Genomic DNA, 26523 nt, shown 5'->3' with positions numbered 1-26523 from the left:
AGAGACGAAGGCAAGCTAAACCCAGACTTTAAGGCTGCAGTCCTTTGCACACTTACCTTAAACTCTATAAGACCTGCACAATTCTGTCATTAGGAGTGCTCTTTAAATGATAGTTGCTTATGGTGCTGTTACATTGCAGCAGAAATTTAGCTGTCTCTATATGTCTCTGAATCCTTTTCAGTCTGAATCATTCTATTTTTTTTTTTGCAGTCCATACCATTCAGGTGGCAAGAATGAAGTAACTGTAGCAGGGGTGATTTTATTTCACTCAAATTTATTTAAATCACTTCTTGAAGGACTCAGTTTTAAGGGCTTAAATCAGTAGTGAGGAAAAGTCTATTCAATCATCCTTTTTAAATAGAAGTATATTATTGTTGAATATAACATCAATGCACATTCAGAGAAATAGGTTTCAGGACATGATTGGTAGACACTATGCAGTTATTCTGAACTGTTCAAATTAATCTTCAGGTCAGCCCAGAATGGGGATCCCTTGTATTTATAGCCCAACTCTTCCTCCTTGTTCAGATCTACTCCATATTCTGAAATTTTCTGTTCATTGAACTTCTCTATCTTAGTACGTAGAAAGAAGCAAGGCAGAGACAGGGGGAGAGATTGCACTTCAGCTACACCACCTGCAGAAAAGGACTAATCAGGTTATCTCCCGTCTCCATAAACTGCTGTTCACATATTCATCGAATATAATTACATGTTGTATAATTAGTATGCATGATGATATCTTTGAGCTAGGATTTTTTTTTACTAATTGTTTTAGGGAAATTTTGGAATCTGATTTAAATAAATAAAGCTGATTTTAATTTTTAACCCCTCCCCCCAACCCTCCCCCCCCCTAATTGATGTTTTTCAACCTTGGCAAGTGAAGCAGTGTGGTGTAGTGTTTTGAGCATTGGATCTAGTGCACTGGCGACCAGGGTTTGGATCCCTGCCTAGGCATGGAAACCCACTGGCTGACCTTGGGCAGGCCACCATCTCTCAGCCTCAGGAAAGCAAAGGCAAACACCCTATGAACAAATCCTACGAAATGAAACCTGTGATTGGTTTACTTTAGGGTCACCATACATTGGAAATGACTTGAAGGCACACAGCAACACAGCCCTGCTGTGACAGTGGTAGTAGTGAAGCAGGCTATGTTATGGCATGAAGATTCTAAAACTTGTAATTCTTGCAACTGCAGCATGATTCACACTTGCTAGTCCAGCCTCAAAATATAGCAAGCAGGCCCAGTTTCTTTCTTGATGCCCCAGGAATCAACAAGTTCTCTGTGGACATCGTAAGATGGGGCCAGCATTCAATTTCTTGGTCGAATCCCCATCACTTCCTGCTCTTGCTTGAGCTACAAATGACATTGTTGACACCAAACAGGCTTTCAGCTGAACGAGATTTAGCAAATGAAGACATATTTTTGCCCCACATCAGAATGAAAGCCATATAAGCTTGGGAGTTGCTCTGCGGCTCTTCATTTAGAAACCTGCTGCCTCCTTCAAGAGGTTGACAGTTCTTCTTTCTCTCACTGGCCAAGATCAGCGTCTGTGGTGATCAGTTCCTAAATTCCCTGTTAGGAAGCTGCCTTGTACCAGGTCAGCTCTTTGGTCCATTTACCTGTTTGCAATATTAATTAATTTTCTGTGATGTACAGTCTGATTACTTTCTCTCTTATTACGTTTGTTGGTTACTGTTGAAGAATGTTCACATAAAACATTCTTCAACAACAGCTCAAACTCCATTTTATAAACAAGGCCAGACAAAATTTCAATTTTGAGTTTCTGCTAGAAGCTCAACAAGGAGGGAACCAAGCTGTTTTACCTTGGGAAGGAGTTGCAGAATTGAGATGCTGCTACAGAGAAGTTCCTGTCTTGCATACACATCATTCTGGCCCTTTGGGATGGTGGGACACACAGTAGAGCCTCAATGGAAGATCTCAAATTCTGGGCAGACTCACATGGGAGGGGGGGACTCTTTTCACATATTCCGGCCTCAAGCCACTTAGGACTTTATAGGTCAACACCAATACTTGTACTGTTTTCTCTGACCACCAGTGGCCCTCTAGGGACTTAGACGGAAGGGGTCCTTTCCTAGGATTGCTGTATGAGATCTTCTTAACAGAGAGGTGGCAATTATTGTTTCATGGAAAGCATGTGTTCTAACACTGAGCTGCCAGCCACGGGTGCCTGAGTAGACTTGGGCTGTTTAAAGAGCTGGGTAGGTTATGAGATGCATTTTTCCTCATGGCAGAAACTGGCTGGCACAGTGATATAGAAAGATGAGAAAAAGAGCCTGCCCACACTCCCCAAGATGGTATTAGTTTATTGCAATGTGAACAATACTATCTTTCTTTCTTATTTATTTATTTATTTATTTATGGTATTTATACCCCGCCCTTCAGCCCTAAAGGCTATCAGAGCGGCTTATTTTTAATTAGATGGTTCCCTGCCCTCAGGCTTACAATCTAAAAAGACATGACACAAAAGGAGAAGGAAATGGTGGTGGGAAAGGGGATGAGGTCCAGTGATTATTCTCTCCCTCTGAGGCCTGGACTAAGGCAGATGGACTAGAGGGAAGGATCTTCTTCTTCAGGCTAGCCCTGGTGGAGCTGGGCCTGCCTGTTCACTCCCTCACAGGCTGAAGGATGACAGTTATCATGGAGGGAGGGATACTTTCAAATGTATAATGGTTACACTACAGTGGGAGTGATGTTCTGTTGTGTAGGAGCTGCTGGTGTGAGAACGTACTCCCAAGCTATATTGAATGAATGTAATATATAGCTGTGAGTGAAGAAGCAGTGTTTTGTAGTGGTTTGAACGTTGGATTGTGACTCTGGAGACCAGAGTTCAAATTTCTGCTTGCCCATGGAAATCCACTAGGTGACCTTGGGTAAATCAGCTCTTTCAGCCCCAGAGGGAGGCAAAGGCAAACCCCGCTCTGGACCAATTTTGCCAAATAAATCCTGTGATGTGTTCGCCTTAGGGTTGTCATAAGTGAGAAATGATTTGAAGGCACACAGCAACAACCACATAGCTGAGAGTATGGGTTTCTGTTAAAAGAAGCAGTGATGGGTTTTTAACCAACAAGCAGCTAAGAGGCAGTGAATGTTACACATTAGTTTATTTCCTCTCCTTCTTGAAATTAATGATTTTGTGTAAAGATCAACAGAACATAAAACAACGAGTCTTTTAGTTCCCTTGTCCGATTGTCTCCAACTGATTGATCTTACAGGACAAATCTGAAAGCATTAAAGTGTTTTCGCCATTCATTGAGGAACTGTTGGGTGGCTGCTGCTCTCTTGGGCTGGCATAACAGAGTCATGCATGCACTGTGTTAGCTAAGGGTCATGAGGACTGAAGTCTAGTACATGTAGGTCAGTGCAACTCAGGGTGGTAGTGTATGGATAGCTGCTGGTCCATGACCTAGCAGCACACCAGGGTGCACACATATTAAGAGAGTTGTAGCCAATTAACACAAATGTGGTGGTAGTCCTTTGCACATTTAGGAAAAAGTTGAGTTATCAAAAAAGCTTTTTGTCAAGGTGAGTTTTGACTCTTCTGTGATCCTGTAGTTTGGATATCTTACTGGATGTGCCTCTCTTTCAGCTCTTTTTTCTGGGCAGTGATAGTTCTGCTAACTTTCCTCTGCTTAGCTTTTCTGTTGCTGCCACTAGTGCCCTGGGAAATACAGACAGCATCTTGTTAATCTAAAATACTGTATATACTCATGTATAAATCTACCTCATGTATAAGTTCAGGGCAGGTTTTGGGAATAAAATAATATATTTCTATATGGCCTATAGATAAGTTGAGGGTAAAATTTAGGGTCATGTAAGAGGATAAAAAAAGGGGAGCTAAATTAAGTTTGCCCATCAAAGAAAACTGAAAAAATCTCAGAATATAATCATTGAATCATAAAGTTGGAAGAGACCGCCAGGGCCATTGAGTTCAACCCCCCTGCCATGGAGGAACACACAAAGCATCCCTGACAGATGGCCATCCAGCCTCTGTTTAAAGACCTCCAAGAGAGTGTGTTCTGCTGTCGAACAGCTCATACTGTCAGGAAGTTTCTCCTAATGTTGAGGTGGAATATCTTCCTGTAGCTTGCATCCATTGTTCCGTGTTCTAGTCTCTGGAGCAGCACAAAACAAGTTTGCCCCATCCTCAATGTGATACCCATTCAAATACTTAAACAGGGCTGTCATATCACCTCAGACATTGGCTTCCACCACTACCTTTTTAATTGTACTGTTTTTAATGCTGTGAAGCCACTTTTGAGTCCCAGTCCTGGGAAAAGAGCAGGATACAAATAAATATAATAATAACAATTATATTGCTGCTGTGTTGCTCCTTCAGTTTGCCGCTGTTTGCCTCCAAAGAAGCATTACACAGGTTCCAGCAATGACTCACTGCCAAAGCAACCTCAAAGAGAATAGTCTGGGAAGTGGGTGAGGAGACCAAGGGTATTTTGCACATGTTCAAAGGTATCCTTTAGTTATTCTACTATCCAAGCCCTGAAGTTTGGGGACAAGCTCGGTTCCTAGGTCTGTGAAACACCCCAGAACAGAAAGTCTCCCCATGGGGAAGGAAGCTGGTACTCACTAGGCTGTCCCAACCACAGTCCGCCTCCCCCCACCGTGCATTATTTTCCCATGGATTGACTCATCAATAAGTCAACCCAGGTTTTGAGCATGATTTTTTTGACTGAAACCTTTTGATTTATACTAGGGTATATATACCATATGGTCCCTTTATGCTAGGATGGGAGTGGGGTGTAACATTTGCCTCCCTTTGGCTGGCTGATGTCAGCAAGCACCTGGTTGAAGCGCCCTGTGGTTAGTGACTTGGCTGGGGAAAGCAGAGCACATTCATCTGGTGCATGCAGGGGGTGGCTGAGTTTTTGATATCATGAAAGTGTTGGCTGAATGTGAGTCTCTCTGTGTGCAACACATTGTGTCAACTGGAATCTCTGATCAGTGGAAGCATGGCTGAGAACTCCTTAACCTGCTAGCTTCTGTGAGACTGGGCCATGGGAAGGGGCTTGAGGAAAGAGGGGAAGGCTCAGACAAAGACCCTGGATTTCTCCCATGGGCCAGAAGTTCCCAATTATTATTATTATTATTATTATTATTATTATTATTATTATTATTATTATTAACCTTTATTTATAAAGCACTGTAAATTTACACAGCGCTGTACATACAGTCTTTTTAATTGGACGGTTCCCTGCCTTCAGGCTTACAATCTAAAAAGACACGACACAAAAGGAGAAGAGAGTGGTGGTGGGGAAGGGGCCTGTCTAGTAAGATAATACATATAAAATACATAGCAATACAGGAAATGATTGAATAAAACAGGCAACAAAAGAACATCAAATAGCAAGTGACAATTATGCAATGCCTGGGAACGCTGTCCTGAACAGGATGGTCTTCAACTCCGTTTTGAAGCTGGTTAAAGAGGTGAAGGCTCTTGCTTTTGGGGGAAGAAGGTTCCAGGAGTGAGGGGCAGCGAGTGAAAAGGGGCGAATCTGAGATGGGGCAGAGGAAATCTTGGGCTGAGACAGCAGACCTTGACTACCAGAGCGGAGGGCCCGAGTGGGAAGGTGTGGAGAAAGAAGGTCTGATAAGTAAGGAGGGGCCAGCCCATGGAGGGCTTTAAATGTCGACAGCAGGAGCTTATACTGAATGCGGAAAGGGAGGGGGAGCCAGTGAAGGCATGCCAACACAGGAGAGATATGGTCAGAGCGGTGGGTGGATGTGATAATGCGGGCAGCTGAATGCTGGACAGAAATTAAGGGACGGAAGGGAGAAAGAGGAAGCCCTGCCAGAAGGATGTTACAGTAATCAAGTAATCAAGTAATCAATTCCTGCCTAAATGTGCCAGTTTTGTGTGTTGGTAGCTGTGGATTACTCTTGGTGTTTATGTATGCATTCCGTATGCCTGCATTGATGGCAGGAGGAGCTGGACTTGATAGGGTCCCTTTCAATTCTATGATTGTATTCTATTTGTGCATCTTGATGAGTTACTGATGAGCAAGCCTGCTTTTGGAATCTGCAGAAGACCCACCAGTCTCCTATTTCAGTTGATGAATTCATATTTGCCGCTGGGAGTGCATCCCACATTGCCTTGTGACAGAGTGCCTGGGATCATCCTACTCTGCAAACAATGCTTTCCTGCAGGGTTCTGATCAAAGGAATTCTCTGATTTCAGTTACTTTTCCCGCATGATTTTGGGCAGCTGCTGCTTCCTTAAACAGCCTGTGTGGATCTTTCACCAAGAGAGGTCTTCACCTAGCAGGTGAGCCTCTTGTAACATCCATTCTGATTGAAGTTCTGTGAGACGGGGTGCCTGCAAACTAAGCTCTGAGTGCCTCCATCAAACGTAGTGGGGGAGTATATGTCTGGCGCGAATACACGAAGCAAGCCGTTGTCTTTGAAACTGAGTTGTCATCTTTTGAAAAGTGCAGGGAAAGTTTTAGCAGATATGACCTGCAGCTGTTAACTTGAAGTGCTTTGAGTGAAAAGCTAGTTTAAATTAAACACAAATCAAAAGGCTTGAATGAAGCTCTGTAACGCCTGGGGTTGCGAAAAACATTGCTCAGTACAGGTTGATCACTACTATCCATTTCAAAGACTGCTTAAAATAATAATTTTATTAGCTTTTGAAGACTCCTTTGAAAGGAACAGCTGAACCCAGAAGGGCCTGTTTTCTTGGTAATTTCTAGCCACAACTCCCAATCAGTCCTCTCAAGGAGGCAGCATGGTATGTGTACAAGAGATGTAAACCGTTTGTTCGTTCTTTGTGTGATCTGGTTTTAATTCTGCCATAGGCTTCGATTGGCAAGATGTTGAAAGGTTGTTCTTTTTTTTTTTTTTTTTTTTTGAGAAAAAGGTCTTATATTGTCAGTCTTGGGCAAATTTACAGCACCTAAGATGTGGTAGTGGTCATATTGTGCTGACAGACTTAGAACATGAGAGCAGGCTCCAGAATCACTGAGAAATATCCATTTTTAGTGGGGTAACTTTTTGAGTTCACATGACTGTTCATGAGACAGAAGAGAGGTATTATATACTTAGGAAGCATATATGTTGAAGGATAAAAGTTGCCCCATAGATATAGAACTTATTAGTCAACATCCTACATTGTGTTTGTGTGGTGTAAATCTACACTCTACACTCAAGTAGTTACATGCTATACCACCCTTCTGCTGAATAGCAATAGCAGCTTCATTTATATATCACTTCATGCCACCTAAGCAGTCTCTAGGCAGTTTACAACTATAAGCTAATTGCCTGTTGGGGCTAAACAGGCTTTAAACCATTGTGAAAATGGTTACCAGTACATTGCTCGAACTCTGGGTATGTAACCATGAACTGAGTTGTTCATTGCACAGTAATCAAAGAGTGCAACTGTAGGTGCAGGGGAACATACCTGTGTGCATGACACTAAGAGGATTCCAGCCAATAATTTTGGATCCTGTCTGTCTTGAGGGCTGAAGGAAATGGCTGGCCAAGACAGAATATTCTTTGCACTCTGGTGCAAATAGCTGTTCTAGACCCTTGATGTAGTGACTGGTATTCTCTGATGGTCGTTTCAGATCTCTGTTCCTTCTGAAACAGATATGGTAGGATGAGGAAGAACTGCCACTGTACTCTTTGTGAATTTCAGGTGTGCTGAAAAGAGTAGGAAGGTGAATTAGGGCTGTTGTTCTTGTTTTGAAAGTAAATGTGGGTTAGACTTACCGGTAGTGTGCCAAGAGGTTGTGGTTTTGCCATAGAAGTAAGCAGTTCAGATGCCTTGTACAAATCAGAGAGACAAATGCCTAGGTGAGGTCTGGAATCTAAGGAATATACTGTACCTCTTTATGAGTGATTAAGAATATGTGTCTGCCTCAGTGACTTTCTGGTTATCTTTTCAATCTTACTTGACTACGCCTCTGGGTGGATTACCATGCAATAGGCCTGTATGACCTCCCAATCCCAATACTTAAGGACCAAATTGCATGTTAGTATGAATTCATTATGCCATTTAATTTTAAAAATAGTGGGGTTGAACAAATTGTAGTGGTGGGGAGGGACTAGAGTTTTAACTCCTTTTCCTGTTTTCCATTTCCAAGGAAAATTTGCCCCCTACAATACTGTCAGTGCTAATAGTATGTAAAAAGATCTTTTGGCACCTTTGAGATTAACTGAAAGAAAGAAGTTGGTAGCATGATCTTTTGTAGACTTAAGTCTTGTTCCTCAGATGCATTTGGTGCAGTGGAAAGGCAGGGACAGACCTTTATAAGTTATTTGTTTGTGAGGATGTCAATTCTGATTCAAAATCCTGTGTCTATGGAAATGAAGTGGCAAGTCCAGTTTTAACTATGGCCGATGGTCGTTGGTGGATAAAGGCAGTAAGGAAGCTGTAGCCTGCAGGTAAGGAGAGTGGATGGGTGTGGGAAACAGAGAGAGATGTGGACAAGGGCACCCTCATGAGGATGGTTAGATAGTGTTGAAATGTATGCAGTGTGCCAGGCAAACAGTTATAGTAATGCTAATAGTGCTAATGGTGTTTTTCTGCTGGGATTAATATACTTGATCGGGATGATTTTTCATTGGGCCTTCTCCTTCCCTCCCTCTGTGTGTTGTTCCCCCTTCATGTTTGGATACGTATCCTGATTTGTTACACACATGTTGGTGACTACTGAAAAAGTAAAAAAGCAGATAACTTTGACTTATTTAACATATAAATCACAAGAAGGATGATTCTACCTAAACATTAGGAAAGACTTTTTTTTTTAACTGTAAGAGATGTTTAACAGTGGAATAGTCTGCTTCCAAAGGTGGTGGACTCACATTTTGGGGGGGTCTTTAAACAGAGACTGGATGGTCATCTTTAGGATTGCTTTGTTTGTGTATTACTGCATAGAAGGGAATTGGATTAGGTGGCCTTTGTTTATTATTATTATTATTATTATTATTATTAATGTTATTTATACCCCGCCCTTCAGCCCTAATGGCTCTCAGAGCGGCTTACAATTATTATTTTTAATAAGACGGTTCCCTGTCCTCAGGCTTACAATCTAAAAGACACAACACAAAAGGAGAAGGGAATGGTGGTGGGGAAGGGGATGAAGTGCAATGGTTCTTCTCTCCCTCTGAGGCCTGGACCAAGGCAGATGGACTGGAGGGAGGGCTCTTCTTCTTCAGGTTAGCCCTGATGGATCTGGGCCTGCCTATTCACTCCCTCCCAGGCCGAAGGATAACAGTAATGGAGGGAGGAGCCTCTATCTTCAGGCTAGCCCTGATGGAGTTGGGCCAGCCTATTCACTCCCTCCCAGTTTTCCCCCACGTCTTAAGATTCTGTGATTCCATCATCCTGTGTTTAGTTTTTTGCTACCTCGGATAGTGAGGCTACTAGGAATCTATACTGATTTGGAATCAGAACGCCTTTATTGCTTTCTTCGCCACTAAAAGTTGCTGTAGGGTTAAGAGCTGTGTGGATGGGAAATGCTGGAATAACCGCAGGGGAAAAGGCAAAGCATTAGAAAAATTGAGGCCACTTTATCAGTCATGGAAAAATGAATGCTGCAGGTCTAATAAATGTGCTAAACCATTAAATAGAAGGATCAAATTTGCAGGCAAGAAGCTCACATTTTTGGACACTTGCGTGTCTTGAATTCTGCTCACGCTTCCTTCCCAAAGTTCTGTTATATGATGGAAGATGATTATTACAAAAAACTGAATTTATATCCTGCCTTTTTGCCAAAACTGGGACTCAAGGTGGCGTGATTGTCTAGGATGTGGTGATACACACGTGGACGCTTATACATCAGAAGCATCTCAAGATAGATTTTGAGCTATACTTCTGTTCAAGATCTAGCTGCTATTTATGCCCTGAATAAGGGCCAAAACACACCCCCATGTGTGCTCTTGGAGACAATGAATCTTAAAGTCCAGGAAATTAAACTCCATTAGCAAAACGAAAAGATACATCCTTTGAGATCCAAGCTGCCTCTGTCTTTTGCGTGGCTACTCACCCTTTTATTAAGCAGGGAACACAGAATTTCTCAGGAAGCCTCTGTTGTTGCATTTGGAAAACTTTTGGGTGCTGTTTAGGTAAAAGATGTCAGATGAAATCCCAATTGAAGAAAAAATTATCTTTGTTGGGGGTAGAAACCTTGATGAGTTAAGTCCCAGACCCTTGGCTTCCTCTTTAGGATTCTCCTTTTATGGCTAAAATGTGGTATCTCCGCATACAGAAAATTCATCCAGGGGCAGCCTTGTTGGCCGTATGCAAAGTGTAGTAACATCCACAAAATCTATAAAACAGTAGCAGCAGCAACAATAATATTTTTAAATTTCTGTCCTGCCTCTCCTCAAGGCTCAAGGCAGGATACAACATGTTAAAACACAAAACAACATTTAAAAAAGAAAATGCATAAAGCCAGCAGTTAAAATACAATATTGCAAAACCATTAAAATACACATATTGGTTGGTCCAATACCATTATTGGCCGGTCCAAAACAAGTATCACTGTTTTGTGGATTTCAGATGTTAATGTACTTTGCTGTATGGATATGCTGTAGTTTTTGTTCTGTTCCTGTTATTCATCTCTTGGTACGGGGAGAAAGTTGCTTTGAGCAAGTTAAAGGCATACATGCAGTTAGTGCTGGAAAATTCTTTTTTTGAGATAAACTTTTTAATTACATAAAAATTAAGCATAAAACAAACAAGCAGATAGTCATATCCACAAACATTAACATAAAATAATTATTTACATTTTGCATCTTTTCAATGTTGCTTGTCATAACTTCCCATCTAGACTTGTCAGAATTTCTCATTAACAATTTGTTCTGCTGAGAATTTTCCCTTTCTTCCTAGTTGAATGACTTAGCCCTTAATTTTTAACCCTTTTGGTTGATTAAGCTAGCGGATAGGATGGAAATGGATAGACTTACATACTGGCTTAAAGCTAAGTCTGTAGTGAAAATATTTTACAAATGGAAGCCCATCTTCAAACTTTGGAAAGAAAAATGCACAAGTCGAAAAGAAATAATATGAAGAAGGATTAATAGATTGATGGTGACTAGTGAAAGACAAGTCTGAGAGACATTTAGAAAGGGAAATGAGAAAAAGAAAATAATGAAAATAAAAACAAATGCTGGAAAATTCAAGGCTTGGCTGTTGTCTTGCGAGCAAAGAGCTGGAGCGAACTGTGATGTCCAGAAGTGCTGCCCTCCTGTGGACATACAGTGAGATGTCAGGCAATTATTAAGGGAGAAGGAATGACAAAACTATGGTCAGCAATCGCTTTCTGATTATTATGGTCACCAATTTTTTGTGTGCTTTTAGTCTCCTGTGGCACTTGCACTCCAGTAGCAAACCAGGGGTGTGGCGTCAAGAAAGCATAACATCAGGCCTATCAGCTTTGAAGATTGCCAGGGCTGTGATGCCTATTTTTCCTCTTTGAACAGCATCAACCTAGATTTGTCATGGAACTGTGGAATGAATGTTAAGCATCAGTTATACAGCAAACTGCTGAGGATGCAGTTTCTACAATTCGTAGAGTTACTAGTGAGGATATGGTTTTCAGATTTTCAGTATTGTGGTAGGTTTTCCTTAGGGTTGATGTAACTTGGAAATGACATGAAGGCACGCCAGAAATCCAGTTAAGAGGCGTAATGATAGACAGTACATTTTTAAAAATTGTTAACCATACTGCGCTTCTATTTAGCAACTTGTTTATGGAAGCTAGTTGTTAACAATAATGTGTGTGCCAGTGTAGCATAGTGGTTTGAGTGTTGGACTGTGACTCTGGAGACCAGGGTTTGAATTTGGGTTCGACCATAAAACCACACTGAGTGACTTTGGACAAGTCACACTCTCTCACCTTCAGGGGAAGGCAATGGCAAACCTCCCTTGATCATACCAAAAAAATACTTTGAGAGGTTTGCCTTAGGGTTGGCATAAATTGGAACTGATTTGAAGCCAGACAACAACAACAATGGACCTTCAAGTCACCTGTTGACTTATGGCAACCCCCATGAATTTCACTCAGAGGTGGTTTTTGCCTGTTCTTCCCGCTGAAATGTAGCTGGCAGCATGTGGTATTTGTTGGAACCCTCCCATCCAAGTACTAACCAAGGTTGATCTTGCTTAGCTTCCAAGATCAGATGGGATCTGGTGCTTTTAGGGTATTTAAGCAGATGTTGCCTTCCCCAGTCTCAGAGTGTATATGTGTGCCTTCAAATTGCCTTTGGGATATTTAGGCCCATGTTAACATTAGTACATTATATTAGGATTATTGATTAAATGGAAAATGTATAGGTGGATCTTTGCATATCTATGAAAATAACCACCACCTGGGGAAGAAAAAAGTCTTACTCTAAGGCTACTCCAATGTTTTGTCCACTAGTTGACCAGTGAGAGATTAAAAATGAAACAATTGGATGCTTCTTTTCCGTCCCTGCCCCCCCCCCCCCCCCCCGTGTCTTCAAAGAAGGCCCTTGACAGGTTTCAGCCCTTCTTACCTCTCCTTCCAGCTGGAACTTATCTTCAGAAGCACAAGTTAATGATGAATCCTCTGGCACATAATTTGGGAAGTTATCCCAGTGGCTGATTCTAAAAACGTGTGTTTCCTTCATTTTTTAATTCGTCTGGGGCTGAATATGCAGCTTCTGGTGCTTGAAATACTTCTATTGTAGATTCAGAAATATTCGTTCCATGTTAATGATTGCTTTTTAAAATGCTGATTTTAATTTTCAGGTCCCTGACAAAGGAGGAATGAAGAGTGCTTCTCTAAAGGATTTATGTCCTGAAGACAAGAGACGCATAGCAAACTTAATTAAGGAGCTTGCAAGGTGAGGATAAACTCCGTCTGATAATATATCAGGTTTAGACTGAGACTCTCCCTCCAATTACTCAGTTATGAAATTTTAAGTGTTCATGTTTATTAAAATTGTACTACCACTCCTCTTGGTGGCACAGGTATTATCAAGTGGGGCACAGAGTAGTACTTTCTCTCCTTGCTCATCCCATACAAGAAACTGGCACTGCTTTAGGAAGCACTGCAGATGGTTTCCTGTGAGGTTTGTCCCCATTGTGTTACGGATGTCCTGAGCAATTCTGCCCCACCAGGTTTGTTCCCCACCTTAGCACCTCATTTATCTTTTGGAATGTGACTTTTCTAGTACCCTTTGTTGCTGGAGTGTGCAGCTGTGATAGATGCTCTGTTATGAATAATGCAGCTGTCTAGTCCAGAGTTTTACAATCCAGACCATCTACATATTGAATTGCAAAGTGAACACATGTCTAGCCCTTGTGGCTATGCTGAAAGGCATCGGCATATATAGCGAGAATATGTTGAATGACTAAACAAGGTAAGCTGTACACTGAAAGTCCAGGGATTGGAAGCAGCACAAATGCAGGTTTTTCTAGTCTCTGCTGCTTCTCACCCAGTGCTATTATCTATCCCACAGTTGCTCCAGATTGCCTGGTCCCTGCTCCTTTGAGACTCTGAATCTGGATTCAGTAAACAGTAACATAATAGTTATGCAGATTTGCCTGCATATATAGTTACAACTTAGAATTGAGTGTTTTGTGATTGCTACATTTCGATTTTTATTGTCAGCAAAGAAATCTCACTTATAACCAGAGGTGCAGATGGAATTTCCTTGTGGCTTTTCTTGGCAGAGAGCCTTATTTCCTCTTGGGACTGTCTGGGGATCTTTTCCTTCCCATTCTTTGGCTGCCCCATGGTGAGCCATTACAAAAATGTGCATGATGGTGTGCATGTCTGTGCATGCGCCTTCAAGTCGCCTGTATACTTACAGCGACAACATGAATTTCATAGGGTTGTCTTAGGCAAGGAATCCTCAGAGGTGGTTTTGCCAGTTGCTTCCTCTGAAATATAGCCCACAGCACCTGGTATTCCTTGGCAGTCTCCCATTTAAGTGCTAACCAGGGCTGATCCTGATTAGCTTCGAAGTTCAGATGGAATTTGGTACCTCTAGGGTATTTAATAATAATAAAAATAATAATAATTTTTTTTATGTTTCCCTGCCTCTCCCGGCGGATCGAAGCGGGGTTACAGACTAAAAAAAACCACAGAGGCGAGGGAGCCGTAGCAGCCAAACCGCGCGCCTTCCGCGTGGAGCAAAATAGGAGCTCCAAAATGGAGCTCCTTCTTGCGGCACCTCTATGACGTCGTGAGGCGCCGCTGGCGCATTCGCAACATCATAGGCGCTGCGACACGTCTGGACGCTATGCGTCCGATACGTAAACATGGCGGCCCCCATGTGGAAGGGGTGCCGCCATGTTGTACGTATGGAATACGTACTAGGGTTAGGGGGGTGCGGAAGCACCGCCCCTTCCTAACCCTAATACGTATTCCATACGTATTTTTTTGGCGGTCTGTAACCCGCCAGAGTGTTTACATGAAAATTCAATTAAAAGCAGCTAAAAATAATAAAATATCCAACATCATACAATAACAGTAGCATCATACAATAACAAGGCAGGGATCATACACAGATAGGGCATGTCATTCATATCAGGGGGGTATTCATATCAGGTGAGGTATGCTTGGCTAAAAAGCTCGGTTTTAGGTGTGAACACTTCTTTATTTCTTTGCAATACCACTAGTTTCCTTTGGATGGAAATGCATGTCTCCCTGTTTTCAGTCTTGTAAAGGGGTATGTCTGTTTATGTCTGTGCTTTTCTTTGTTGTCTTTGTTGTTGCAGCACCCTGACAATAGATGAGGCAAGCCAATGACATTCCTATTAATATTTTATTTACTGCTAACCCACCTTTTGTGGCAAACCCTCAGACTAAGAGATATCTGTCAGTGGTCAGTTAGTTATTATGAGTGGGGGGGGAGACCTATACTGGAAACCATGGTGGTGTGGAGAGTGCATTTGCTGTGCCCATTTTGAGAAGCCCGATCCGGCTGTAGTAATATATCCCTTGATTATATCCCATTTGTATTTCTTTAATATACTCATAGGATCAATCCAAACTGCAGAAATAATCCAGTTTAACACTGTTTAATTGTCATGGCTCAGTGCTAGGAAATCCTGGGAACTGTAGTTTGTTGTGGCACCAGAGCTCTCTGATAGAAAAGACTAAATGTCTCACAAAACTACACTTTCCAGAATTCCCTAGCATTGAGCCAGGACAGTTAAAGTTGTGTCAAACTGGATTATTTCTGCAGTGTGGATTCAGTCGTAAGTGGGGTTACCTTTGGAAACTGTTTGGAAGCTTCTGCAGGTCCAAACATCTGTAGCCAGAAAACTGACTGGGGCTAGTTACAGGAAGCATAAAACTCCCTTGTTAAAACAATTTCACTGGCTACCTGTTTGTTTTCGGGCACAATTCAGATTGCTGGCCATGACCCATAAAGCCCTGAATGGCTTAGGTCCAGACTGCCTGAAAGACCTTATCTCCCTAAATGAAACTGCTTCATCTTAAGATACACAGAGGAGGGGATTTTCTCAATCCTGCCACCATTGCAGGTTCCTTCGGTGAGGACATGGGAGAGGGCTTTCTCAGTGGCTGCTCCCACTCTTCGTTATTCCCTTCTACCGGAGGATAGACTGGTCCCCTCCTTGCTTTCCTTTTGCCAGTAGACAAAGACATTTTTCATCAAGCAGACTTTTGATGTGTACAGTCAGCCCTCTGTATCCATGGATTTTTTTATCCACAGATTCAAGCATCCATGGCTTGAAAATATTTTAAAAATATATAAATTCCAAAAAGCAAAACTTGATTTTGCCAGTTTGCATATATAAAGGACACCATCTTACTATGCCATTATAGTTAATGGGAAGAGAACATCCATGGATTTTGATATCCATGGGAGTTCCTGGAACCATACTTCAGCGGATACTAAGGGCCCACTGTATTTGCTTGCAGGACGCCTTTTCATGGTGTTTGTGTGTGCGTGCTTTATTTTTAAACTTTTGTGTGCTTTTAATGGTTTTATATTGTTTGTAATCAGTTGTTTTAAAGTGATGATGTTTCATTGTGCTCAAAATTGTATTGTTAGGTTTTTGCTGATTCTTTTCATGAGCCAACTTGGGTCTCAGTCCAGGAGAAATGTGGCATATAAAATAAATAAATAAATAAATAAATAAATAAATGGGGAGTGGGAAAGTAGTTTATTGTCATTGTCGCATTAGTTTATTTTGCTGGTATGTTTGGCTGGTATTCACAAACAGAAATCTGTCCTAGCTAGACCTGAGATACGTTCCAACTCAGTAATTTGTCATTTTTGAGCTAAGAGAGGAATTGAGGAGTAATTGCTGGGATCTCTCCCCGCCCAACATTGTTTTGCTGTTTAGTCTTGAAAAGTTAGTCTTGTCGGGGGCTTCTATTTATAATAAACCATTGTTCAGTATTTTGTCCAGAGTAAACTGTACCTATTAATAATAGCAAATGATGGCTTGTGCTAAATGTAGATTGCTCACAATCCAATGTATCAAACTTGGTTTTGGAATCTTTTAAATTTCTCCTTTTGTACACAAAGAGGGTTTAGCATCCAGGTGATTCAGAGGCTGAAACTGGCATGTGTGTGTAGCAAACCAGATTGACCGTGTGTGTGACAAATAGTCATGGTTTAGTATTAAAAGACTATGGCTGCAATCTGACATTGCCTCACAATAAATATCTGCTTGCACAGGTGTACTATGCCAGCTTTATGCAACCCTCCACTGTTGTTGTTGTTGTTGTTGTTGTGTGCCTTCAAATTGTTTCCGATTTATGGCGCCCACAAAGGGGAACCTATCATAGAATTTTCTTGGCCAGATTTGTTCAGAGGAGGTTTGCCATTGCCTTCCCCTGAGGCTGAGAGCATGTGTCTTGCCCAAGGTCACCCAGGGGCTTTCATGGCTGAGCCAAGAATCCCCATACAGAATAGCAACATTATGCAACACAGGTCAATGACTTGGTGAATTCGCATGCACAGGATTACTATATTGCACAGCTCTGTTTCTGCTGTTGTCAGCAGAATATGGCAGTTGCACAATGGCAAATAGTTTGCCCCACATTTGTAGTGCTACTTACTCATGCGCTTGTTACTAACAGGATGCTTGCCATCAATTGTAAGCTGTTACACTTATGTTTCTGTTAAATCCTTTTTGAGCCAGGTTTTAATTGAAATTAAAATGTATTTTTACAAATGGATTTAAATGGAAGAATGTGATTCTTTATAGCCAAGGAACCATTTGAGAATGATTCTTTCTAAAATCTTGGATGCTCAGACTCCCCCCCCCCCCTTTGAAGGGCAGCTTGCTATTTCTACTTGACATTTCTTGGAACTAAAATAGAAAGTTGCAGCAACATTAATTTTGAAGAGTAAAATCGGCATAACACGTTCTCATATTTGGTTCTCCTTTTATTTTTAAACCCAATCATATTTTAATGGATATAATTAAAAAGACCTCTTCAGTGTAATAAGAGAGTTAAGCGTTCATTTTCTCACCTGATTCACTCTTTTAAACCTTGCCATAATTTTCTTTTCCATCTGGAAATGGTGGAAGGTTTTATTTTTCAATCTAGCACTGACTGGCATGCTCGTCCATAGTACTTAGTAGCAGAACAGGAGAAAAAAGTATTTTGTCCTGACTGAACTTCATTTATGCATTTCAGCCTAGACTGCTATATTCAGATTTCCTGCCCTAAGGCTAGAATAAGAAGAAATTAATTTAGCTTTAGTTGTGTGCAGGTTGTGCCCAGAGTCCTTTTGGGACATGATGCTGAAGTAAAAATAGTTGTGCAAGTAGTGTATAAGCTTTTGCAGAGGGCTCCAAGATTGACTCAGCCTTCCATTCTTTCGTAGGTCAGTAAAAGGAATACCCAGCTTGTTGGGGGCAGTTGGCTTACAGATTGTAAACTGCTTAGAGAGTGTTCAGTTCATTATGAAGCAGTATAGAAATGTAAATGCTGAATGCTATTGTATAAATACAGCTTAAGTGCAGCCAGTCTTTCCCCAAAACATAACAAAAACACAGAGCCTTCTGTCTCACTTTTGACTTGGAGGATGCTAATTGTTACGTTAACAGGGATGCTCAAGGCCTTGGTGCCCAATATATGGTCACTTATTCACTAGTGAAATCCAACGTAGTTGCCCTGGCCTAGTGTATATTTGCACAGTGCTAAAGGTGCCCAATGTCCAAAAGCCAGTGTGATATAGTGGTTTGAGCATTGGACTGGTACTCTGGGAGACCAGTGTATGAATCCTTGCCCGAATATAATGGGTCCTTAATATTTGCTGGGGTTGGTTTCAGGGCACCTTATGGATACCAAAATCTTTGGATGCTCAAGTCCCATTATATTCAATGATGTGAGCTATTTTCTGTACCCAGAAGTAGCAGCCAGCCCAAAAACTTGATGGGATGGTTGTTCAGAAGGCGAAATTCAATTTGGGAGGTTAAGGACCACATCCCAGTGATGGGCAAGACCAAAAGTAAAAGAACAACACTAAAAATGCCAGCACATTTATCTTAAACCTGCTTATGACCAGCAACATAACTTCAGGAGAGATTTTCAGTCACTTAGAATGAGGGTAAAACAAACACACAAATAAAAAAAGCTGGGAAGTATGAAGAGGCATTTGCTGGCACCTTTGACAGTGAGGAAAAAAAAGTTGGTAGCATAAACTTTTGTAGTCTTACGTCTACTTCATCATGCATTCCCCAAATATTGCAGGAAAAGTAACTACTGTAGCACCATTGGGTTTCTTAGGATGTAAGAAACTTGTATAAAACTGGTGCAAATTGCTCTTTGCATTCTTTTTAAAATGCTACTGTTGAAGCTCTGGGAAGTATACCATTAAGTGTTAAATGACAAAACTGATGCACCATATAATTGAAAACAAATATGAAAGCATTAAATCAGAAATATTAGAATATCACATTCCTCCCTTCCATTCCTTAGTGTAAAGCTTTCCCCAGCTTTTGTTTGGCTAGCCAGTGTTTGTGTCTTAGCAGTCTTAGCAGTCTTTCCCTATTTCTCCTTCAGGTTCTTAATGCAGAGATTTCTGCTTCTTAATGCCAGTATGTAATTTCAAGGTAGCTCACTGTTACGGAATAGAAATAAGCCTCAGATAGCATGTGCTCTTGCTGAGACTTTCCAAACAGTAAGAGAACTTGTCTTCAGTTTGGAGGACTTGCTTGAAAACAAACTTTCCAACAGACTAGCAAGGCAGAGGCTGCATTTTGTGCATCACTGTAGAGGGGAGAAATTATGGATGCGGTGTTAAACCTTGAGAGACTTAGATTACAACTCACAGCATGCCTTGCTCTTGTCTGTGCTGGTTAGGGCTGCTGGGATTTGCAGTCTAGTAATATCTGGAGAGCCTCTCCATGCCCACCCTTGTATTAAACCCTGGAATTGAATCTGTAGCCCATAAAGTGCATCATTATGCCTGTTACTGCTGGAAATCCTGTAGAAGTTGATTTGCTGGTCTTGGAGGACCTGGTAGAACCGAGCTCAGCTCTCCTTGTAATCGCTGTGCTACAGTGAGTTATTCCTACTAAGCCTTTATCACCTTGGGTTCTTCTCATGTAAAATAGGTATTATACATCATGCCTGTACACTGCAGATCTGTTCTCACCCTGATATGATGAATGACACGTAGAGCGTATGTTGGCCAAACACAACAAGAAGTGCAGGCTTAGGATGGAGGGTGTGGAGGAGGAGGAGGAAGAGGAGTCAAAGTGCAGCAACTGAACCAGAGTTTTTGCTTAACTTCCATTGATTTCCTTCCTGACAGAGCCAGAAATCATTTCTGGCATTTCTGCTGTGAGACATAAAGCACTAAAGCATACCATAATCTCCACCGGGTGTTGAATAGGCCTTGACATAAATCTGACATAATCTGACAAAGCATGTGTATCCATTTTCCCTGCCATCTTTTGGTCACTTGTGAGCTGTTACATCTTTTAGGGCTTATCTGCTTTGCAGGGGCTGCTTCCTCCCCATCCCAGGAGCATGTGATGCATCTGCCAAATGTTCCTCTGATGGGATAGAGAAGTGGCATCGCTCTACCAGGTACCCAGAGTTTGGAAGATAGTTTGTTCAAAATATGTAATTACACTTCTAGCTCAAAGCCTCTGCAACAGTAGCTAGTTTCTGCTACAGTTCAAGATTTCACTTGACCTTTACTTCCTTGTTTCTCCAAAGTACAGTTGGCCCTCCTTATACACAGATTTTTTATACACAGATTCAAGCATCCACGGCTTGAAAATATTCAAAAAAGGTATACTGTATATACTCTTGTATAAGTCTAGAAATTTAGGTCAAAAATTGACTCCAAAACCCTGAGTCGGCTCATCCATGGGTCAATGTAAGTACTGTATCTTAAATCTTATTTAAAAGAAGGAATCATCCCCTGGTCAAAAGCATGAGTGTAATCTGCCCTGGAAGCACTGACCTCCTCTACTCTCATTCATCCAGCCTTAAGAGTAAGCACAGAGTTATGTCTGCTGGAATTTTGTAAATTCTTTGACATTGTTTTGCTTTGCTTCATCTTTTAGAGCCTTTACTATGTGCCCCTAAATTTTACCCTTGACTTATCAATGGGTCATAGCAAAGTCCCTAATTTTGGCCCCCAAATTTGCCCTCGACTTATACATAAGTATAATTATAATCGAGTATATATGGTAAATTTCAAGTATCAAACATTGATTTTTCTATTTTATATAAGGGACACCATTTTGCTACGTCATTGTATTTAATGGGACTTGAGCATACATGGATTTTGTTATTCACGGGGGTTCCTGGAACCAAACCCCAGCGGATAACAAGGGCCCACTGTAATCAAAACTGGCAGTTTCATTTACTGTGGTCTATCCACATTTGCTGGGGTTAGGGGTGAAGCATACCCGTGAATGTGGAAAAAACTGCAAATAAAAATACACTGTTCTTTTTACCTGAGAGAACACCTCGCTAGGAATCTCCAGGTTGTGTAGTGCAACTCTGTGGTCAACATCTACCAAAATTTGGTCATAGAAACATGCTGAAGGTGAAGGACCTACAAATGCCTAGAGAAGTGTTTTCTCTAGGAACGTCTAGGTTCTCCAGCACAGCTCTATGGGCACCTTCTGTCAGTTGCGTTGCAGGATCTAGGGATTTCTAGAGAGAGCATATTAATCAAAACCGCAAATAATCAAATCCGCAAAAGTCAAAGCTGCAAATGTGGAGAGCCAACTGTAATTGCAAATGAATTGAGAGCCAGGGTGCTGTGGTTGTTTTGAGTGTTGGACCAGGACTCCAGAAGACCAGGGTTTGAATCCCTGCTCACTCACTGAAACCTAGGTGACCTTAGGCAAGCCATTCTCTCACAGCCTTCAGAGGAAGGCAGTGGCAAACCTCCTCTGAACAAATCATGCCCCAAAGTCCCGTGATAGCGTTGCCATAAGTCGGAAACAACTTGAGGGCACACAATAACTCTAGCAGCACAATCATTACTTGTTCCACGAGGGTGCAAGTACTAGAGCAAGGGTGGGCATCTGTGGAAGGGCTTGATTAGCCTCCCCAAGAAAACTTGGGTCACACCTTCTCCCCAACTCTTGCAAACAAACCATTTTTGTCTCCCAAATGCCCACAAACACACTTGGGGTTGTGAAGGGCAATTCCTCACATTTTTTTTGGCACTTCCTCCTTTTTTTTAATGGCCCAGGAGAAGCCTTTTTTTAAAAAAATGTTCACCCCCCAGAAGGTGTTTGATGACATTTTGGGGCAAAAAGTCTTTTGGATTTTTTTTATCCTAGTGGACCTTGGGGGCCACAGAAAGTCACCTCTTGACCTGTGGTGATCCCTAAATTTCTTAGGGTTTTCTATTGGAAGGAATTCTCAGAAGTGGTTTTGCAAGTTCCTTTCTCTGAAATAATAATAATAATAATAATAATAATAATAATAATAATTTATAGCCCACCCAATCACAAGGAATCAGCGCGAATTACAACAATAAAGTACAAAGCAAATAAACAATAACAATAAAATAACAAAGCAGTTCACAAATAGCAATAAATAGCAAAAAATACATAGTAATTCACAGCAGCAATAAAATTAACAAAGCAAATTACATAGCAATAAACAAATAAAACAAGTAAAATAGAAAATAATCCCCATTCTCAATCCCCCATCCTACTCCTAAAAACAATATAAACGATACCCAATCTTAAAACATTACAATCTAGATACATGGGGGGGGGGGATAGCTGGGCTCCTGTGCCTCCAGAGTCTCTTTGCTGGTCCCTATTGTTTCTGGGAATGGCAGGTGATGGTTCTTGGGGTGGCAAGGCAGCCTTTTAAAGTGCTGCTTATCTGCCTTGCCCTCAGCAGCTGGGTTCCTGTGCCTCCAGAGTCTCTCTGCTGGTCCCTGGTGTTTCTAGGAGAGGCGGATGATATAGCCTACAGCACTATGGTATCTATTGATAGCCTCCCATCCAAGGACTAACCAGGGCTGGCCCTGCTTAACTTCCAAGATCAGATAGGACTGGGTGCCTTTAGGGTATTTAGACCCTCTGTGTCACTTACCAGTTCCGTTTCAAGTTGAGAGGGGGAAAAAGAGTATAAAGCATCTTATAGAGGTTCATGTTCTGCACATAACCTGTCTGACATGAGTGTAGTACAACAGCCCAGATAACTATAGATCAACATAGAGGTATGAGAAATTTTCCACAGAAAAATAAAGTATACTCGTCCCTCCCAATTCGCAGTCTTGAAATCCATGATCGTGGTTCTTTGTGGATGGCAAGCGGGGAGTGATAAAATGGTGCACATAGCTTATGGTGCACCCATGTATGGCGTGGGCACACCGTTTATTGTACATGCAAACACCAAAAAAAAATTTTTTTTTATTATATTGCACTGAGGAAGAGACTGGGAGGCCAAGAGAGACATTATACACACACACATACCAGCCTTGCAAAGCAGCTGGGGCTTTCCCCCAGGCTGGGGAGTAGGAGTAACGAGTAAAGGAGTAAGAGGTTTTTACAGGCGTAGGAGCAGGAGTAACACTAAGAAAAAATATCTTACTCCAAAGCAGGACAAGGAATAATCCTCAAATCACGACTACTCCCCAGCCCTGCCCCTGTGGGGAGGATGTTCTGTCCCTGGATTTTTAGCTTGGTGAGCTGGGTTTGAATTCTGTCTGTACCAGGTATCTTCTCATTTGGGTTCAGGCAAGTCAGTACTCTGCAGTCTTAGTCTCTCCTATTGGCCACACAGGAACAACAGTGACCCATTTCAGATTGCAGTGAGTGCAAATGAATACAGAAAGAAGCAACGTGTGTGTGTGTGTGTGGGGGGGGGATGTCAGTCGCTTGCAAATGAAAAAGGCTTTGTAAATGATCAGCAAGAACTCTCTACGCTCCTGGTGCCTTCCTGTGCGATTGGGTGAGGATGAGATTGCCCTGGTGCCTACGGCTGGACCTGATCAGAAGACTTCTTTTTTCCCCCATGTTCATGCATCTTATTTGTCTGATCGCGCATGTGTTCTTTCATCCTTTCAGGGTGAGCGAGGAAAAAGAGGTGACAGAAGAGCGGCTGAAAGCGGAACAGGAGTTGTTTGAGAAGAAGATCAGACAACTTGAAGAACAGAATGAACTCATTATCAAAGAAAGGGAAGATATCCTTTTTATTAATAAAAAGAAAGGGGAGGGGGAAAAGAGGAAAGCACAAGAGTTTGCGGTGTGGAATAGAAAGCAAACCAGAGAAATAATTGTCCTAATTTATGGCTGGGCATAAATCTCCATGTGCTGCCATTCAGAAGCAATCAGAGGTGACTTGCCAGCATGCGCTTCTGGCTCATTTGAGCTTGAAACTGCCACCCAGCTGTTCCCGGGATGTTGCTTTGCTGTGAAATAGATATTTGTCAACTTAAAAACAATGGAACAGGAATTTGTGCATTAGTAAAATATGGATGCTTCGCTTCAACATTTCTTGCTTAATCTTGTTCCAGGAGTTTCACAGATGGTTTCTGCAGCCTGGTAATGAGGGGCTAGTCTACCTTTTTTTGGCAGTATATATTTGGATCTTTCAGGGTCTGTGGAGTGCTTGGACCTAGTACTGTGCTTGCCTCTGAAAAATGGTGCATTAGATATTATCTAGTGTCTTTGGCATGACATACCTCTCCTTTTTTGGTATGTGTGAGTGATCATTGAGTAGGTAGAAGAGAACCAGCCATGTGAAAAGTCTCATTGAAAGAATGGGATATCCTTTAGGTACTATAGGCAGTAAGCATTTCTCCTCGGCCTTGCACAGTAGTTAGAGAGCTTCATCTGAATTATAAAATTGGGCAGGACCTCACAGGTTATCTAGTTCAGCCCCCTGTCATGCAAGGAGTACACAACTAAACTGTTCCTGAGAGATTGCCCCCCAGCCCCTGTTTAAACACCACAAAGATGGAGGAGAATCCACCGTTCTCAGAGTCAGTCTGACTACTCAACAGCTCTTACCATCAGGAAATTCTTCCAAATGTTTAGGTGGAACCTTTTTGTCTTGTAATTTGAATCCATTGGTTTGAGTTCTGGTCTCTAGAACAGCAGAAAACAAGCATGTTTCATCTTCTACATGACATTCCCTCAGATATTTAAAGATGGCTGTCATATCACTTCTCAGTCTTCTCCCAGATAAACAAACCCACCTCCCTAAATTTTTCCTCGGACTTTGATTCTTGACCTTTGACCATCTTAGTTGCCCAACTCTGCATACCTTCCAGTTTTGGTGCCCAAAACTGGCTACAGTATTCCAGGTGAGATTTGACTGAGGCTGAATAGTGTGGTACAGTTGGACCTTTGTATCTGTGAGGGATCTGTTCTGGACTCTCCCGTGGATAAGAAAAAATGCGGATCCTCAAGTCTTGTTGTCCCTAAGGGTTGCACGACATGTTCATGGCCACTAGTGCAGCTATGTGCACGTGCTGCTATTGGGGACAATGGGGCTTACTGTCCGGGATGCTTAAAGCCACGGATGGCAAGTCTGCAGATACAGAGGTCCCACTGTACTATTATTTCTCTTGATCTGGACACTGTAACTCCTGTTGCTGTAGCTGAGAATTGCATTGGCTGTTTTGGTTGCCAAATCACACTGTTGATTCATGTTTAGCTTATGAGCTGCTAAGACCCTAAAATCCTGAATGATTTGGAGTAGAATTGCTAGGGATCAACAGCAGTCAGTGGCCTCAAGAAAGTCAGATGTGGGTAGCTGGACTGAAATGAGTATAGATGCAACTTTCCAACTGGAAGAGACACTGACTGCCTTCAGAACATAAGAATGTCTTAATGATGTCTGTAAATTGAAGTTTGTTTCTTAACAAGAGCCGAAAAGACTAATTGATCGATTTAACGGAATGGCCAATGACTCAATCACAGAATCAGAATAGAACAGTGGCTAACTGAGCGTTGCCAAATGGCACCACCAGTTTGTTTGTAAGGCAGTTGTCTCTTCTAGCATTTAGCACTTGAGTTGAAAATGGCTCATGTATGCTGTTATCACCCATTTTTTTAATGACTCCATTAGGGAAGGAGGGAAACATTAAAGTTCTTTGAAGCAAGAAAAGGCTGCTGTGTATCACTGAGGGTCCTATTGCAACATCATAAGAATATTCTGAGAAAGAGTTTGGGCATGGGTGTCTATGCTCCACATTCCTGAAGAGCAGGGTTTGAAACTTTGGGTGTACTTGCTGCTTTGGCACTTGCCACTTCCTTTAGTAATACACTGTTCTGGGTTTTCAAGTTTTACATAAGCTTATGGATGTGAAGTGGGATACACACTCCACCATGGGGATTCTTTCTCCTCTGGTGCGTTTCTGCATGCGTAACTTCCATTAATGCTAATGAGTGCTACTGAGCTATCGAGTAGGAAATATATCCCTTTGGGTTTTTGTTTTTACCTTTATTGGCGAGAAACTATTCGAGCATAAATATTTCTTTCAGGAGGAAGTCTGGGAAAGATGGCAGAAGGTTAATACATGCGATTTTACACTACATAAAACTCTATAAAAAGTTGAAACATAAAACAAGAACATAATTTAAAACAATATAATTTTAACTACGTGCACACTTATCCATCATACATGAATGATTCAAAATCCTTCACTTACCTCCGATCAGTTAATTTCAGATCTCTTGAAGTCTGTGCAGTGGCTAAGGAACTGTATAAATGACTTATCAAACTGGAATACAAATGCTTGATGTTATGCAAAGAAGGGGAGGGTGAATCTTGGTGTTCTCTTGGAATATGGCAAGACTTTTGTCCAGGACATACTCAAAACAATATGTATATAGGGAGTACTATTTAACCTCTCAGTTCCTGACACTTCTGTGAAGCCCTCGCATTTGTGTTCTGAATGGGACTGGTTTCTACAATGCATTTCTTTGCTTGTCCATGGAGTCCCATGCTCCTTTCATAGAATACTGGTTTTGGATCATACCCCAGAGGTTATTTCATCCGACCTCTCCTTAGTGCAGGAAACCTATAGCTGAAGGATTCCTGAGAGGTTGCCATTCCACCTCCTTTTAAAATTTCCAA

The 26523-nt window shown here is 41.7% G+C and overlaps 1 protein-coding gene across 2 annotated transcripts in view; it reads left to right on the top strand.

The window, feature by feature from the left end:
- The window catches only part of KIAA1328 (KIAA1328 ortholog), a 295276-nt gene that overhangs the window by 10494 nt on the left and 258259 nt on the right, over positions 1–26523 (top strand). For both annotated transcript variants that reach the window (XM_042452213.1, XM_042452214.1), the window contains 2 exons: positions 12753–12847; positions 23505–23620. In XM_042452213.1, the coding sequence (XP_042308147.1) occupies positions 12753–12847; positions 23505–23620 (211 nt within the window). The remainder of the gene's footprint in view (positions 1–12752; positions 12848–23504; positions 23621–26523) is intronic.

The sequence above is a fragment of the Sceloporus undulatus genome, chromosome 2, assembly GCF_019175285.1.
Source record: "Sceloporus undulatus isolate JIND9_A2432 ecotype Alabama chromosome 2, SceUnd_v1.1, whole genome shotgun sequence".
Lineage (NCBI taxonomy): Eukaryota > Metazoa > Chordata > Lepidosauria > Squamata > Phrynosomatidae > Sceloporus > Sceloporus undulatus.
The sequence above is the reverse complement of the archived record's forward strand: the minus strand, read 5'-3'. Positions and strand labels throughout refer to the sequence as shown.